The sequence below is a fragment of the Salvia splendens genome, chromosome 9 (genome assembly GCF_004379255.2).
Source record: "Salvia splendens isolate huo1 chromosome 9, SspV2, whole genome shotgun sequence".
NCBI lineage: Eukaryota > Viridiplantae > Streptophyta > Magnoliopsida > Lamiales > Lamiaceae > Salvia > Salvia splendens.
This window is the reverse complement of record NC_056040.1, coordinates 6,633,886-6,649,660: the sequence shown is the minus strand read 5'-3', so window position 1 is coordinate 6,649,660 and position 15,775 is coordinate 6,633,886. Positions and strand designations below refer to the sequence as shown.

At 37.6% G+C, this 15,775-nt stretch overlaps 2 protein-coding genes across 2 annotated transcripts; both read right to left on the bottom strand.

Moving 5' to 3' along the window:
• Positions 1-3,613: 3,613 nt before the first annotated feature.
• Positions 3,614-5,679, bottom strand: LOC121748871 (pectinesterase-like). Its single transcript, XM_042143424.1, has 2 exons — positions 4,520-5,679; positions 3,614-4,402 (listed from the first exon to the last, which is right to left on the bottom strand). The coding sequence occupies exons 1-2, from the start codon at positions 5,523-5,525 to the stop codon at positions 3,708-3,710; spliced, it is 1,701 nt and encodes a 566-aa protein (XP_041999358.1). The 5' UTR covers positions 5,526-5,679; the 3' UTR covers positions 3,614-3,707.
• A 923-nt stretch (positions 5,680-6,602) lies between these two features.
• Positions 6,603-10,760, bottom strand: LOC121748872 (pto-interacting protein 1-like). The gene is made up of 8 exons (XM_042143425.1): positions 10,534-10,760; positions 9,526-9,651; positions 8,803-9,050; positions 8,594-8,720; positions 7,659-7,932; positions 7,413-7,545; positions 7,220-7,306; positions 6,603-7,002 (listed from the first exon to the last, which is right to left on the bottom strand). The coding sequence occupies exons 2-8, from the start codon at positions 9,608-9,610 to the stop codon at positions 6,871-6,873; spliced, it is 1,086 nt and encodes a 361-aa protein (XP_041999359.1). The 5' UTR covers positions 9,611-9,651; positions 10,534-10,760; the 3' UTR covers positions 6,603-6,870.
• Between the last annotated feature and the right edge of the window lie 5,015 nt (positions 10,761-15,775).

Genomic DNA, 15,775 nt, shown 5'->3' with positions numbered 1-15,775 from the left:
TAACTATTTATATGGGGTTGGGTGATAATATTCCACGTGATTTCATCAGTTTAAAATATAAATAGAATTATATAGTTTGCATATTTATTTTTAGTTTGTAAAATTATTTTTAGAATATAGTTTTAAAATGAAGGCGACTAATTAACTGGTATTTTATAATTTATGAGTATTATTTAAAATTCATAAATGTACTATATAACCCAGTGTTTTAAAAAACGAACCGGACCAGCCGGTTCAACTGGTTGGACCACAAACCGGTAAGTAGTCCGGTCCGATTTGCTCATATAAACCGTCACTATATTGAGCTGCCTTGAACTAGTGCAACCGGCCGGTTGGACCGGATGAACCGCGAACCGGAAACCGGTTTTCACAAAAATTGCTTAAAACTTTGTTGTTAAGGAGGTTTGAACCCAATACCTCTTGTCAAAATAGTAACACCCTTACCACTCCACCTCAATACTTTGAGTGATATAACCTGAACATTAACTAAATTTATATATTAAACGTGATAAATCTTTATTTACACTAACTTATAATCCAAATTTAATTAATAATTATTAATTACATTATATATAACTATATTTATCATTCAATAAATTTTATTATTATTTATATATAATCAATTATACATAAGGTTTAATATTTTTATATATTATTAATATCATTTTGTTACTATATGTTATATTATTCCTTCAAATAAAATATATTTTGAAAAAAATGACCTTTATTTGTTTTTACCATAAAACATCAACAAAATTTTAGTATATTTAAAATATACTTTATTATGAAAAATATTAGTATAAATTTAATATTCATTATATTTTACTGTTCTTTGTATAATATATTTATATATAAGTATACATAAAGTTTAATGTATTTTAGTGATAAATTATTAATTACATTTATCATTCATTATTTAATATATATATATATATATATATATATATATATATTATATTTAATTATATATGTTTATAAACTTATTCCGGTTCGACCAGTGGTTCGACCATTGAACCGGTTGAACCATTGAACCAGTTGCTTCACCGGTTTGCTTACAGGTCCGGTTTTTAAAACATTGGTATAACCAAATTAAGTGAGTAATCATTTCAATTCATCAATTATTTTTCAGAAACTTTGTGAAAAGATAACTAAATTGGATTGTTTCGGATTATTCGGCGATACGTTGAATTTGGGGTCAATCTTCTTTAGATCGCCCGATTGGGCCATGGCTATTTAGAATGTTGGGCTTAGGCCCAATAATAGAGGTGCATGGTTTATTCCACGTCACATACTATAATTATTCTATAAATTGATTAAGGTAGTATAATTTTCATTCAAATCATAATTTTCGTTGACTTTTGCTTGTTCCATAAATTTAAAATATGATGAATTAAATCTTAAAATTTAAAATTGTCAGCCTAAAGATTTATTTTTTTGGCAATATGTAGCGGTATCTAATGGCGTGACATTAATGTATTTCAGAGATACTAAAGCGTCCATATGCATTGGTCATTGCAGATTTGCAGTGTCCCTCTCCGCTTTAAATATGAAAAAAATGGTGTTTCAGAATCCACAATCGTCCCAACAGATCGTCTCAAAATAAATTGTACTACGAGACAATTGCGAATGTTATAAGTAAAACCAATGGTTTGAAAGTTATGCTGTTGTGTTTTAAACTTATCATTTTTCCAACTCATTATTGCTTGTGTTTTATTCCTTTTTTCATAAAAGTGATTAATAATTATTCATTTATCATGTGATAATTTGAACCCCGGTCTATTAAACGGAAGCTCAGCAACACTCTCTTAGTTGGTAAGTACCATCCTTTGCAATAACACTCAATGAAATCAGAGTTAAAGGATCATCCATCAAACAAAAATGGAAAAATATCATTAGACACACACACACACACACACACACCTCTAGCTATTTTACACTCTATATATATATATCAAGTATGAAACAGAGCAACTTAGCTACCCAAGTATACATACAACACAACAACTACTATAGTCTATATATATATATATATATATATATATATATATATATATATATATGCCTTTTCTCACATGAGAGTGTTGTAATGATTCAAACTATGATCCAAAGAGCCTGATTCAATCCATTGCAAATCCTGCAGCAGAATCTGATACCGTCTGTGAACGTCCTCCGCCGTTTTGCGCCCTCCCACCACACCACAGCCGCCACGGCCTCCCACCGGTGAGGATGCTTCTGATCCACCGCCGCCAGCGCCACCTCAAACAGCTTGTTCTCCTCCCAACTCCACCCATAGGCAGCTTCCCCTGACTCCACCATTACCTGTTTCCACTTTGAAAACCAAAATAAGTCTACACTTAAATAACTACCAACAGTATAAAACTAGGTAGATAGAAACCTTTAGTTTACATTTTGTGGTGGTAAGTAATGAGAAATGGACAGATAATATTGATATTTGCTAGCAATGGAAAGACTGCGGATATTTTATGTTATCTTGTCAATTTAGACCACATCATCTACCAATAATACATAGGTCGGTGAATTATAACATTATTAATCTCCCAATATAGACTATCACATCTTCCATTAAAATGTGTGCGCAAGAATATAGTACTAATTAGGAAAAAGGATGGTAAGAAGTTCAAAATGGACATAAAACATGTTTCTCGGGTATCTTGATATGAGTAGAATGCAAGAATTTTACTTTGTATGGGGTCGGTAAATAGTAGCAATAGTAGGAGTTTTAGAACATTTCTTGAAAAATAACAACATAACTTGATCTCAAACTCAACCCATCTACATTATAAATGGAATTCATTAAACATATATGATGATTGAATTTCAAAAGAAAAACAAGACTATATGTGAAAATAAATAAAAAAAGAATCCTAACATGCATGGATAGTTTCTACATCATGCATGTAAATTGTGGTAGAGCAAACCATATCCCACATCGGAGAATGAACAAGAGTTGCAAGCATATATAAGAGCTTCCCCAACTCCATTAGTATGTGGCCTTTTGGGGAGTACCCCAAGAGCAAAACCGTGAGAGTTTTGCCCAAAGCGGACAATATCATACTAATGTGGAGTTCGGGTGTGCACCACCGATACCCAACATAAATAACATATTTACATATAAGATTTTCTTTAAATTCTTCTTCTTCTTTTTGTTGATTAATCAATCGGTTAAATATGAATGATATTATGTAATAATAGTTACAAATCTATAAGTAAACTAAACAGTCGGGGTGGCCGAGTGGTCTAAAGCACTAGACTCAAGTTCTGGTCTTCGAGAGAGGGTGGGGGTTCAAAACCTACTTCTGACAATTTTTAAAACTTTTTGTGTGGTTTAATATGTTCTTTTATAAATACATTTTGTTTATTAACTTTTTGTGTGGTTTAATATGTTCTTTTATAAATATATTTTGTTTATTAAAGTACTCCCTCCGTCCCATAGTAGATGTTACACTTGGAAAATGACACAGGATTTTTGGAAATGTTATTTTGTGTGTCAAGTGGTGAGAGAAAATATTTTGAACATGTCTAATATTTTCGTAGCAAAAAGGTTAATGCATGCAAGTCTATTGTTAAAAATGAAGTTACCAAATAAAAAAAATTATTAAAACCAAGATTGCATTGATAGTATCCCAATAGTGTCGTCGATGTTACATAGTGAGCGTAGTTAACTCAAGTCCAATCCAACCAACTAATCAATACAACCCCATTTGCACAGGCACACCGGTCTGCGGCAGCCACTCATTGGCATGAAGGAACTGTCCGGGTGTAAACTTCGCCGCCTCAGCCTCGCTGATCACCTTGAAACCCGAGAAATCCTTGTTCCGGCCATTCGTATTCGCCCCGGGACCGCTGTTTCCATACTCATACATAAGGCATGTCTTGTGATTGGTGGATCCATCCCAAATCTTCCACCCCTCGGGCCTGATAAAGTCCCCGAGGGTGCTCTGCATCACCACGGTCAGCGCCTCCGGCTTCCACGGCCGGCCTAGGAAGGTCGGGATCTCGAACCTCACCGGCCACAAGTAGTCGTCGGGGACGATGGAGCAGTGGTGGAGGACGAGGCCGTTGCTACCGCGCTGGATCTCCCTGCCATCGGCGGTCACGGTGTTGAACTGGTTTGGTAGGGGCTTTCGCACGATGATCTGGCTGTCTTGGATCACGCAGTCGCCCTTGCCAAAGATGAAGTCGACCGTGCCATAGATGCGGCAGTTGCGGTAGAATTGCTTCAGATTTTGGTAGTAGAGTGTGTCTTGAGAGGCCTCGAAGCTGCAGTCAAACATCGCCGTCTTGTCCCCCTGGGACCGGAAGGCCACCGCCTGATGGCCCTCTGGACCGGCTTCGTTGCGGAAGGTCATCCCCCGCGCGATGAATCCGGGAGCTTCGTTGGCTACAAATAGTTTTTTCAATTAGTAAAGTAAATAAACAGGGCATTGACCTTTGACAATAAGCATTCTACGGCTAGGCCAACACAAAGTAATAATTGTAAGTAGTAATGATTAGTTACCAAAGGTGGCGGTGTGCATGGTACTGATGTTCATTTTGGCGTAGTTCTTCCTTCCGGTGACGATTGTTTTGGCAATGCCATCTCCATAGATGAAGATGTTAGGCTTCTTCTTATCAACGATGACTTGCTCGTCGTAGACACCGGCCTTCACGTAGATCACGAATCTCCCGTTGAATTTCGGCGGGTAAGCGTTAAGCGCGTCCTTGATGGTCTTAAACTTCCCGCTCCCGTCCTTGGCCACCACGACATCCGGCATCAACTGCCCAGCCGCCTGCTTGGCCAATAGCCTCCTATCCCCGGCACCGAACCAGTACGGAAACCCGTCATCTAAAGCAAGCAGGCGGCGCTGGGACAGCGTCGCCTGCTTGTTCGTGGGGAGCTTCACGTCGAAGAGCTTTAGCATCTCGGTGAGCTCCGCCACGATGTTGACCGCGTTGTGGGTGAGCTGGGTGGCCTTGAGCATCCCGCTCTCCACGGCGGACTTGTACTCGGGGCTCTTGATCTGGTCGGTGCAGGTCGTCTGGAAGGCATAGACGGCCGTCATCCAGCTCAGCAGCTCGTGTTGCTGCTCCCGGAGACCGGCCAGGTCGGCGGCCTTCACCGCCGCGATGGAGCCCTGCAGCATGTCCACAGCGTAGTCGAGGAGATGCTTGCAGTCCTCCACCGCGACGTGGTTGTACTCGTCCTTGAACTTGTCAACGTTGACCTTGTTGGTGGCCAACAATGCGTTGTTGACCTCCTTGAGGGCCGCCTCCACCACAGCGCGAATATAATTGCTAGGCGTGGAGGAGGCGTTTTTAGCGACGGATTCCAAGGTAGCAGCGCAAGCTTCCTTGAAATCCGTCGGCCCACAAATGGAGTTGACCATTTTCATCGACGGCGTCATCAGATTCTTCGCCTCTTTGGCTTCGCCACCGTTGCTTTTTATCACTACAATTACACCGATCACTACTCCTACTACTAGTAGAAGTGACACTATAGGAACCGCAATCTTGGCCGCACCCATTTTTTTTTAATTATTATTATTACTATTATATTTTTTTTTTCTTCACTTTCGTTAGAAAATTCTAATCTATCACCTGAATGGTCAGGTGATAGATTTGGGAAAGCGAAGATGGAGAAAGGAAAAAGTTTATTGATGGAGGAACCAACCAGTTACCCTGGTATGGAAAGGGTGGTGAGATAAATGGATTACCACTTGCATTTTTATAGAGTTTTAACAATTGGTTAAACGGAATTTTAGCTATAAATAATGGTTTAGGAGAAAAGTTAATTTTGAATGATGAGTTATGTACATACCTTAGCAAGATTAATGGGAGACCTCAAGTTAGCATCTCCCCTTAAAATTCGGTGTTTATCACCGTGTCATTACTTATTTTGAGTACAATTAATAGTATAATGAACTGGACTTGTATTACAAAAATGTAAAATCAATATACTACAAGTGTAAGTGAATTGAAGGTCTGTATTTTGTTTTTTTTTTGTTTTTTTATTAGTTTGAATTATCTTTTTCTCCAGTTTTATTTTGTTTTGTTTCAGTATAATTTTATAGTTATTAATTCAAATTCACTAATATAACTAGAGCTTATAAGTATTGTTTTATGTGTTTATTATCTAGATACACAAACTATATCTAAAGTTTGGTTTTAATTAATTCTATTCATTAGTCCAAAACAAATTGACTTTTTAATATGGATATAATTTTTGGAATTCGGCATAAGTTCAATTTGTTTTTCAGTATGTTGCCATGTTGGGCAATTCATCATACGTATCGCTATAAATGGCAAGTGATCGTAACTTCTAATAATACTCACGATGCAAGTGATGGTAACTAAAAATGGTCAAAAAATAATCTAAAAGTTGTCACAAATATCGCATCTTTGTTTCAATAAGAAGATTATACTTTGAATTTTGATGTTGCACTTGGTGATTATAGACTTTTTAAGTTTTGAATGTGTTAGCAACACCACTTAAAACATATTTACTTCACTCTTTCCAAGCAGCCCTCAACATTCCAAATACTCATTGCATGTGTACTAAAAAATCAGAATTCTAATTTTCAATAATCGTAATGCATATAATATGAAAAGGGTAGGCAAGTTTCACATCTTGAAAGAATGCCAAATACAGGAATTTTCAAAGTCATTATAATACACGTTGAGTTGACAAGTAAAAAATAATGGAAATAATACATGCCTCGGGGGACTCTCATTGTTTAATTAATATTAATCACAACGAAGAACAGATATTCATACTAGAATTCCTACTTCGTCAAAATCTTGAGCCAAATATATATAGAGGGGGGGGGGGGGGGGGGGGGGGGGGGGGGGGAGAATAAGAGAGAATCTTGTTCATGTGAGTCCAGCTTCACCAGTAGGTCCAGCGCGAGTATTTAGCAGAGGCTGGAGCGCTTTCACCACGATGCTCATATTTGGCCGAAAATCGGCTTCATATTGTACGCATAAAGCAGCAACAGCAGCCATCTGCATTCAATATATGATCTCATACCCATCTATTACCATATATGAAATCTTCATTGTGACACCTAAGTGTGTGTGTGTGAAGCCTCTATTTCGTTAGCAAGAATAGTGGATGACTACCTTACATATCATGCTTAAGCTCGCAATTTATACTTAACAAACGAGTTCGACATGCAAAATGCAACTCAGTTATTAGTTTGATAAGAGATTCTGTAATTACCTTAGCGACAGCCTTGGGAGGATAGTCTCCTTGTAGTCTCTCATCAATGCATTGCCGGACTTTATCTTCACTCAGTTTTGGCGTAGCCTGGAACATCCAACAACAGAATTACAAGGCAAAATAGTGCGAGAATGAGAGGGAAAGTTTTCTAGCTTAATTTGGTGTGGCTGGTGGGGGGAAGTGAGTGCAGTACCCATGTTACTAAGCTTTGTTGCCCACGGGGTAATGTATGATCAACGGGTTTGCGGCCAGTAAGGAGCTCCAGAAGGACGACGCCAAAGCTGTAAACATCACTCTTTGAGTTCAGCTGTCCAGTCATCGCATATCTGCCATATCAAAAAAAGGAAGATATGAACGCACATTTCTAGCAAATGTCTATGTGGGGAGAGAAACTGGGCAGGAGAACAGATGCACTTATGTGGAACCGAAAGTGACTCACTCTGGAGCATGATATCCAAATGTCCCGAGGACACGAGTAGAGTGAAGACGTGCTGCCATATCGGGAGCTTGATTTGACAGATCAAAGTCAGCAATCTTAGCTACATCATCATCAAAAATTAGTACATTGCTGGACTTTATATCACGGTGGACAATATGAGGGTGTGCTTTCTCATGAAGATATTCAAGGCCCTTAGCAGAACCCACAGCAATTTTAACGCGTTGAGCCCAAGAAAGAAGAGGACCAGGCTGTGCTCCTTTAACACCTTTTCTTCCTGAAAAAAAGATTAAAAATGCAACTCATACCTCATAAACTAAAATAATTTATTTTCCTTCTTGCATTCCACCACTTTAGGCGGTTTGGGCCATGAGGACATTAAATCTGTTTAAATTACGCAGTAGCATCTCTCAACAAATGATTTACACTGAAAAAACAATTAAAACTTAAGTTGAATCAAGATGTGATTGTCTACACTATTTATGACTCCCATCTAAACCAAAACTTAAGCTGAATCAAGATGTGATTGTTTACACTATTTATGACTCCCATCTAAACCAAAACTTAGTTGATAAAATTCTTAACCAATATTTCAAAGACAGTTATCACAATATCTATAGAGAGAGAGAAATCAAGATCCATGACAAAGATACACGGCTTCAGCAGTCTAAAGAGCTTCTGAAACCAAATGCAAATAAAGAATGCCCAAGACAGCAAAACATAGAGCATTTCATGCTGCTTCAATTAGTCAGCACATGCTTCCCTATTTTAATGCTGTTTACACAAAAAGATGTAATGATATAACAGGGGAAAAACATAAACAAGATACATTAGAAAGCGAACACATTCACTGAATAAATGATTATTGTAACTGTGTTATACATGAAACATCATTTTTCAATCATTAGTCAAAACAAAATGTTAGGTGTTTCACAAACCATGAAGGATGTCATGAAGAGATCCATTAGATGCAAATTCATATGCCAGAACACGTTGGTTTCCATCAACAGAATAACCAAGTAGTTCCACAAAATTTTCGTGTTTCAGCCTTGATACCATGGATACCTGAAAGTTCAAAAATATGACATTTAAGATATCAAATACTTTCTTCCAAGGACAAGAATTAGAATAAATCTTCATAAGAGACCTGAGCTAAGAATTCATCATCTGGTTGTTTGCTTGCATCCAACTTCTTTATGGCTACAGCTCGACCATTAGTAAGAATTCCGTAATAAACTCTTCCATATGAGCCTTCCCCTATTAAGGAATCTGTGCTAAAGTTACTTGTAACTTCCTTGAGTTCATCCACGGGAATTGACGGAACTGCAATAGGCTGTATTTTCACAGCTTGATCCTTAGATGTGGTTTCAGTAGTGTGATAATTCCCAGCATGGCCTACCAAAAAAGTCTTGGTTTACAAAAATCTTCACTACAACAATGACCAGAAGGAATCATGTCCAGCTAAAGCAAATAAAATGTCATGACTATAAAACTAATACATCTCAGACCTACACTGATTAATGAACACCTATTTTTACAATAAAAAAAGAGACCAGTATCAAATCCAATATTCAGTAGATGGTGTTTGAGAAACCCACAGACACTACCCCATATGGGTATAAAAAGCTCAACTTCTAAAATTTGAGCACCAAGCAAATAAGTTCACAAAATCCAATTAGATAAACACCAGAAATCAAACCGATTGCTTTATACCAAAGCTATAGCATAATGTTAAATTAGGCTCTTTTTAGGGGTCATATAGAAAGATTTAACGTGTATATTTTCACAAAATGTTGAAACGTGAAAAGAAAATAAAATCTAACAAATTTTCATGTGGAAGCATGAAAGACTATAAAGATTGCTAAATTACCAGCTGCGGTTTTTACTGGGTATGGGCCTCCACCATCGGCATTTCTATTGATCTCATCATCTCCGCAACAGCCAAAACAACTCATATTTCGTTCAACCAAAGGATCTTCTCAAATGTCAATATTGGCTGAGCAAGATAAATGATGATGTGAGTTTGAATTTTTAACAGTCAATTTCATGGAAAAAAGTTAGCCACAAGGTCAGTAACCGATATCACTACAGCAACTAACAGTTAGCCATGCATATATAACTCAAATACGAAAAAATACTTGGCAAGTTTTTACATCTAGTCAGCTTATCCTCAGAAGAAATTGTGGCCTAGTACATACTTCTTTGAGACAGACAGTGAGGTAACAACAGTCGATTCAAGAAGGTGTGCAGTGCATTCGGACCAAAACCCTGTGTGGCCTCATAGAAGTCTAAATTCTAGCCAATGATGCTGAAAGCATTTCAAAGTTAATATGTCTGATGTGTTTCTGATTGTAGGCTATGCTATCAAACTAATTTTGCCAATTTTGTCAATAAAGTTTGAGACTTTTTATCGGCTAAAACATCCATTGCCTGCCTCCTCCGGCACTTCACAGAGAAACTTGATTGTTATACATCTCAAATTATAACTCACATCAAGTGGAAAAGCAACTTAAGGGGAAAAACATGATGCAACAGAACTTAAAAGTGAAATTGAAAATCTTCTATCAACTCTAAACCCGAAAACATTGTATTTAACTCAATTGGTATCGGCAAAAGTAAAATTGACAGTCTTATATCAACTCTGAGCTCGAAACCTATTCGATTAGGCTTTGAAAACGTCAATCAGATCTCGCAAAATGATTCAAAGATAAATAAAATAGACTGCAGAAAATAACTGAATTAGCACCAGTAAAAGTTCCAGCTGAAAGAAAAAAAAATACAACGATGCGGTGAAATTGAGATCAAAACGAGCTGAAATCAGTGAATGAGTTAACAACCATACAATTTTCTGCTAGAAAACACAAGAAAAAACACTCACAAATTCAGAAAATTAAACCGATCGGAGGCGATTGAAGTAAATGCAAGTCAAGCGCTTGCGCCTTCTTCAAGCGAGGCAAGCTCCGCAGCGGAATCGCGAAGAGAGAGAGGCGTGGTGGCGTGATTTGGGGGACGTTTTTTGATTTCGGATCGGTGAGAAAAGAGAAGATCCAGAACCCGAAACCGGCGATGAAGAGGCGTATTAACTAATAAGCCCAAATGCGGACTAGCTTTTACAAAAGAAAATAATAATGATCCGATTAATTGTGAACCGTTGGATGAGTAATCATCAACGACTCTGATTCGCTGTGTATGTATATTTCAACCGGAAAGGCAGCCGGACTTTGACTTTGACTATCTGCTATTCTGAGCATAAATAGTTAAATTAGGAATCTCCTCTCCTTAGTAGTGGATTTGCTTTAATTGAAAGTTCACTAAATTCAACTATATGAAAATATATTTTACTGTCCAAAATTTCGAAAATATTACAGACTTCGTGACTCAGCATATCTCAATTAAAAAAATTAAAAGAACGAGTATACTATAATTTATTAAGACAAACCGAGGAGATATTAAACGAACATAGGCAACCACATAATTTAATCATAAATATTATAATATGTACTTACTTAATTCTAATTGTAGGCAGACATATTTGAGCCTGTGCTAAATGAATATGGGCTTAATAGATCATATTCGGACAAACTACTTTATTCTGTTTAACTGCTTTCCAAATATATTATATTTCGCTTTTTCTTCTGTAAGATAATTAGATAAATGTGGCTTTCCAATTATTAAAGCTTTCACTTTTTCTTCTATAAGATTAATGTAGGATTATCGTCAACATCGTTTTTTCAATTCACGTTAATTTATTAATTTGATTTCATTTTTAATATCTTAAAATTTGGTACTTGCGTGGTTATATTTTTTTTACAAATTATATCAAAATCAAAATTCGATATAAGCATTTCCTATTATCACCATTCTTGCTTTATACATGTAATATTATAAACTTAGTGACACTAGTAATGATTTTTAAGATATTTGAATAAAAAAATGAATAAAATGAAACAACATAGTATAACGTTTCCCTTTTCTGTAAATAACTCTTTAATGAATAATATTTACACTCAATGCATTTATTAAAAATCTAAAATAAAAGTTTGCAACTAATAGATGGTGCATCATTCTTAGATATATGGAGACTACAATTGGGCAAGTTGTCAATAAAATATCACAACCATTAATAATATAAGCCTAGTTTCGATGTGAAATCGACTAAATGGATTCTTACTTTTTTTTTAATTAAAAAAGGTATCTTGCAATGTGAGATCATAAACTCAAATTATAAGAAATTAAAAATACCCTTACTTTAGAACATCTTAGCAATGATTCTTACTTTATTTAAAATAATAATAGTGTTGTACATAAACTATAAATTGACCGGTGCTTAAATAATTCTGTTGCATATGACAAGCATGTGTGATGTTACGAGGAAATCAATTTTGTAGCATCTTTGTCTCGAGACTATAGTTTGTAAAATAATTGGGCAAAAAAACGAATGTCAGGTTGGAAGGTATCTTAAACCTAATTTTGCATGTTAACACACTCTAGGGGTCCCCAAACCGAACCGTACCCCGGAACCGTCACCGGCGGTTCCGAACCGGAACCGAAACCGTCGGCGGCAGTTCGAACCGTGACCGGAACCGCCGGTTCCATCGGGCCGGTTCAGGTTCCAATTTTTTGAAAACCGTAACCGGCGGTTCGGCGGTTCCCGACACCTTTTCAAGCCTATTTCCGACCTAACCCTAGGCTTTTCAGAAACCGGTCAGGAACCGCCGGTTTTCGTCAGAAAACTGTTGACGAAACCGGCGGTTTCCACCGAAAAACTGACAGTTTGAACCGAAAACCGGCGGTTTTGCCGGTTTTCAAAATTTTGAAATTTTGAATTTTTTTTATTTTATTTAATCACAATTTTCCCCTATAAATACCCCCCATCCTCTTCATTTCTACTCACCCCATTCTTGTGTCAATAAGAATTTCTCTTCTCAATCTCAATTTCTCTATTCTTCATCCTCATTCTCTCAAGTTGTTTACGTTATTTGCGCTCATAATTTACTCACGTTGTTCACGTTATCATATTCACACAATCACACTACTCTATATTCTCCACTTTCAATTTCCATAAATATCATATCTTCATCTCGTCGTGGTGGTGATCGGGGCAAGGGAATTGCCCAAGATCAAAGTGATACTCGTCGTCGACGTGCCCCTACTAGAGCACAAGTTGCGGAGGAGGTGGGAAGGCGAGCCGCTCTTCGAGCGCAAGTAAGTTCTAATATTACATGGTTGAAACATGGCTCAAGTATTTCAATGAGATCCCAACGGTTTTCTTGCATGCAAAAGTTTTGGATCCAAAATGGAGACTAGTTGGTACTTTAAAAATTTTAGAATTTTATTATAACAATTTGGCTTCTATTGATCTTGAACCACTCCAAGCTTTGCAATCGAATGACGAGGACGACGACAACTACATAAACTTAGCCCAAACATTCCAAATAAACCTCCCCCACCTCCCAACCCTCCAAAGAAATTTTGAGTTTGACTTGCGGGCTCTCTTTCACGGTTACGAAGCCAAGTACAACAGTACCCACCAAGTGAGACCTAGACCCCCCGTCAAACACATAACTTTAATTTCTTCCAAGTTGATGACCCCGACGCCCAATCCCAATTGGCGGACCTATACGGCTACATCAACGGAGGAAGGACGGCAAATTCGGCAAGTGAGTTAGATTTATATTTTGACTCACACTTTTCATTCAATGATGAAGAAGGAGGTCTCATTCCCCAACAAATCGACGTCCTAGATTGGTGGGGATCACACGAGAAAGATTTTCCCATCCTTGCATCAATGGCCAAGGAGATCTTTTCGGTTCCGGCTTCCACTGTCGCCGTCGAGTCCGCCTTTAGTGTTGGAGGCAACATCTTGGACGACAGAAGAAGTAGACTCACCGGGCAAAACATGGAAGCCACCATGTTACTTGATGATTGGTGCTCCGCCGAAATTAGAGACCAAGAACCGGATTGGGACAATCAAGTAGTACAACTCGACCAAGACTACTTCCCCGACGAAGAAGAGTAGGCCAATTCCTCCGATCAAGCCAAATAGGTAAGCAAGGTAAGAGAACTACGTGGACTTTGATTCCAAAATGCAATTGAGCATTGAGGATACGTAGGCATCTCAACTTAAATTTTAAATTTAAGTTGAGCTCAAGTCCTTTTTCTTTATTTCTTTTTTCTCCCATTTTTTTCGAATATGTAATTTGTAAATTGTAATCAAGACTTTAAGTCTTTTGTAATTTATAATTTTAAAGTTGTAATTTGTAATTTTAAAGTTGTAATTTGTAATTTTGAAGTTATAATTTGTATCAATAAAATTGCATTTGTACATCGCATTCGCATTATTCTAATTTTATTTATGCAAGTATATTTACATTTTTTACTTGAATTACAATGTTAAAAAAAATTAACATGAACTGCCGAACCGGCCCGGAACCGGATAGGAACCGGAACCGTCGAACCTAGGACGGGCCGGTTCAGGTTCATGATTTTCTTGAACCGGAACCGGCGGTTCCGAACCGTGGTGACGTCTAACACACTCTATTGGGCAGATTACTATAGTTTTGTAGATCAAAATGATTTATTCCTTTGTTGGATCTACTATGTTCCCTTGTGACCTTGTCCCTATTCTTGCCTTGCCTTCCAACATTTTGAAAAATCCACCTCGAATTAAACTCATAATATTGTGGTAAACGTGGTTTTCAATTCCTATGAAAAATATAACATGTGATTGTATAATATATGTGAAATGTGTAATTTCATGTAAACTGTTGAATATCATAACCAAGGTCAATTTTTTTTAAATGAGTTTTGTAAAGTTTGAACATGAAGTTATCGAAATAATTAAATATTTTAATCTCCGACATTGTGAATATGGTTCTATCGAAAAAATTAATCTTTTAAATAATAATGTCGTGAATTTCTTATTCTGAAAAATGTCGTTTACATTACATAAACCTAAAAAGGGAAAAATAAATAAATGCCTATTGGCTTCTTTTTCTTACAAGAGATAAAAGCCGGGCGTAATACAAACCCAAAGAAGGAATACAAAAGGAGAAACTGAACTAAAAATTACAACTGAAATTGAAACAGTAACCGTGAATAAGTTTAGCCGTGTCGAGGAGACCTCTTCCCGCAAGACGAGATACGCCCCGGTAGTGCTCTCGGTTTGGCGTGTCGTCCCCAAAGGTAAAACGGCTACGTCTCTGGTGATGCAGCACCGCAATCAACAGAGCTCCGGCGAACTGGATGGAGGAGAGGGCAGAGCTTCGACAGAAAGACAATGCAGAGAGGGGGAGAGAGCTTATGGTTGTGTAATGTGTGTCTAATGCAGTGGAATGACTAGCCTATTTATAGGCCAAGCCACCATGCAGGGTCAACCAAGCCATGAAGGCTCATCGTGGCAGATTCGTAACCGCCGACGGTTACGAGCGTGTGGCAGGAGTGTGCCTTTCGCGTGCGGAGCGTGTGCTTTTCTCACGTGGCAGCTCTGACTGTGCCACGCTTGGGATCGGGATCGGGCCCGCGGCCCGTGACCGCGACCGCGGGCCCGGGCTCGGGCGGGCGGGTGGCGGCAGCGCGCGTGTGCGCGCGTGTGGGCTCTTTCACCCATCTTGGTCCACTATAATTATTAAGTAACATAAAGTCACTTAATTTAAACACATTAAAATATGTGTTACTTCTCCTATGTGGGATAATTAACACTAGTTAATTATTCCCTAAGCTCCAACTCCAAGCTTTAATTAAAAGCTAATTATGCCCAACTTTAATCCACCATTTCTCACTCACCGGAAATCGGATTTGAGAATGTAAATATACTACATCTATCTACGTAAAATGTAGATCGACGCTATATCATTTAATTTCACAAAATTAAATGTCTCGTCACTTTTATTATTTGGTCAAAATCCATTGACCGGGCATATTTAATCCATGATTTTTACAATGCCCAAATAAAAGTGATAGTACAAAACAATGTAGGGATTAAATTGTTCTCAAAGAAAGAAAGCAGGGATAATATTTTTGAACAAAAGAACATCAATATTCTTCAAAGAAATAATTGTAGGGGATCTTGAAATCCATAATACTAAGAGGTAAGAAATGACATGTCAAAATGCGACGAC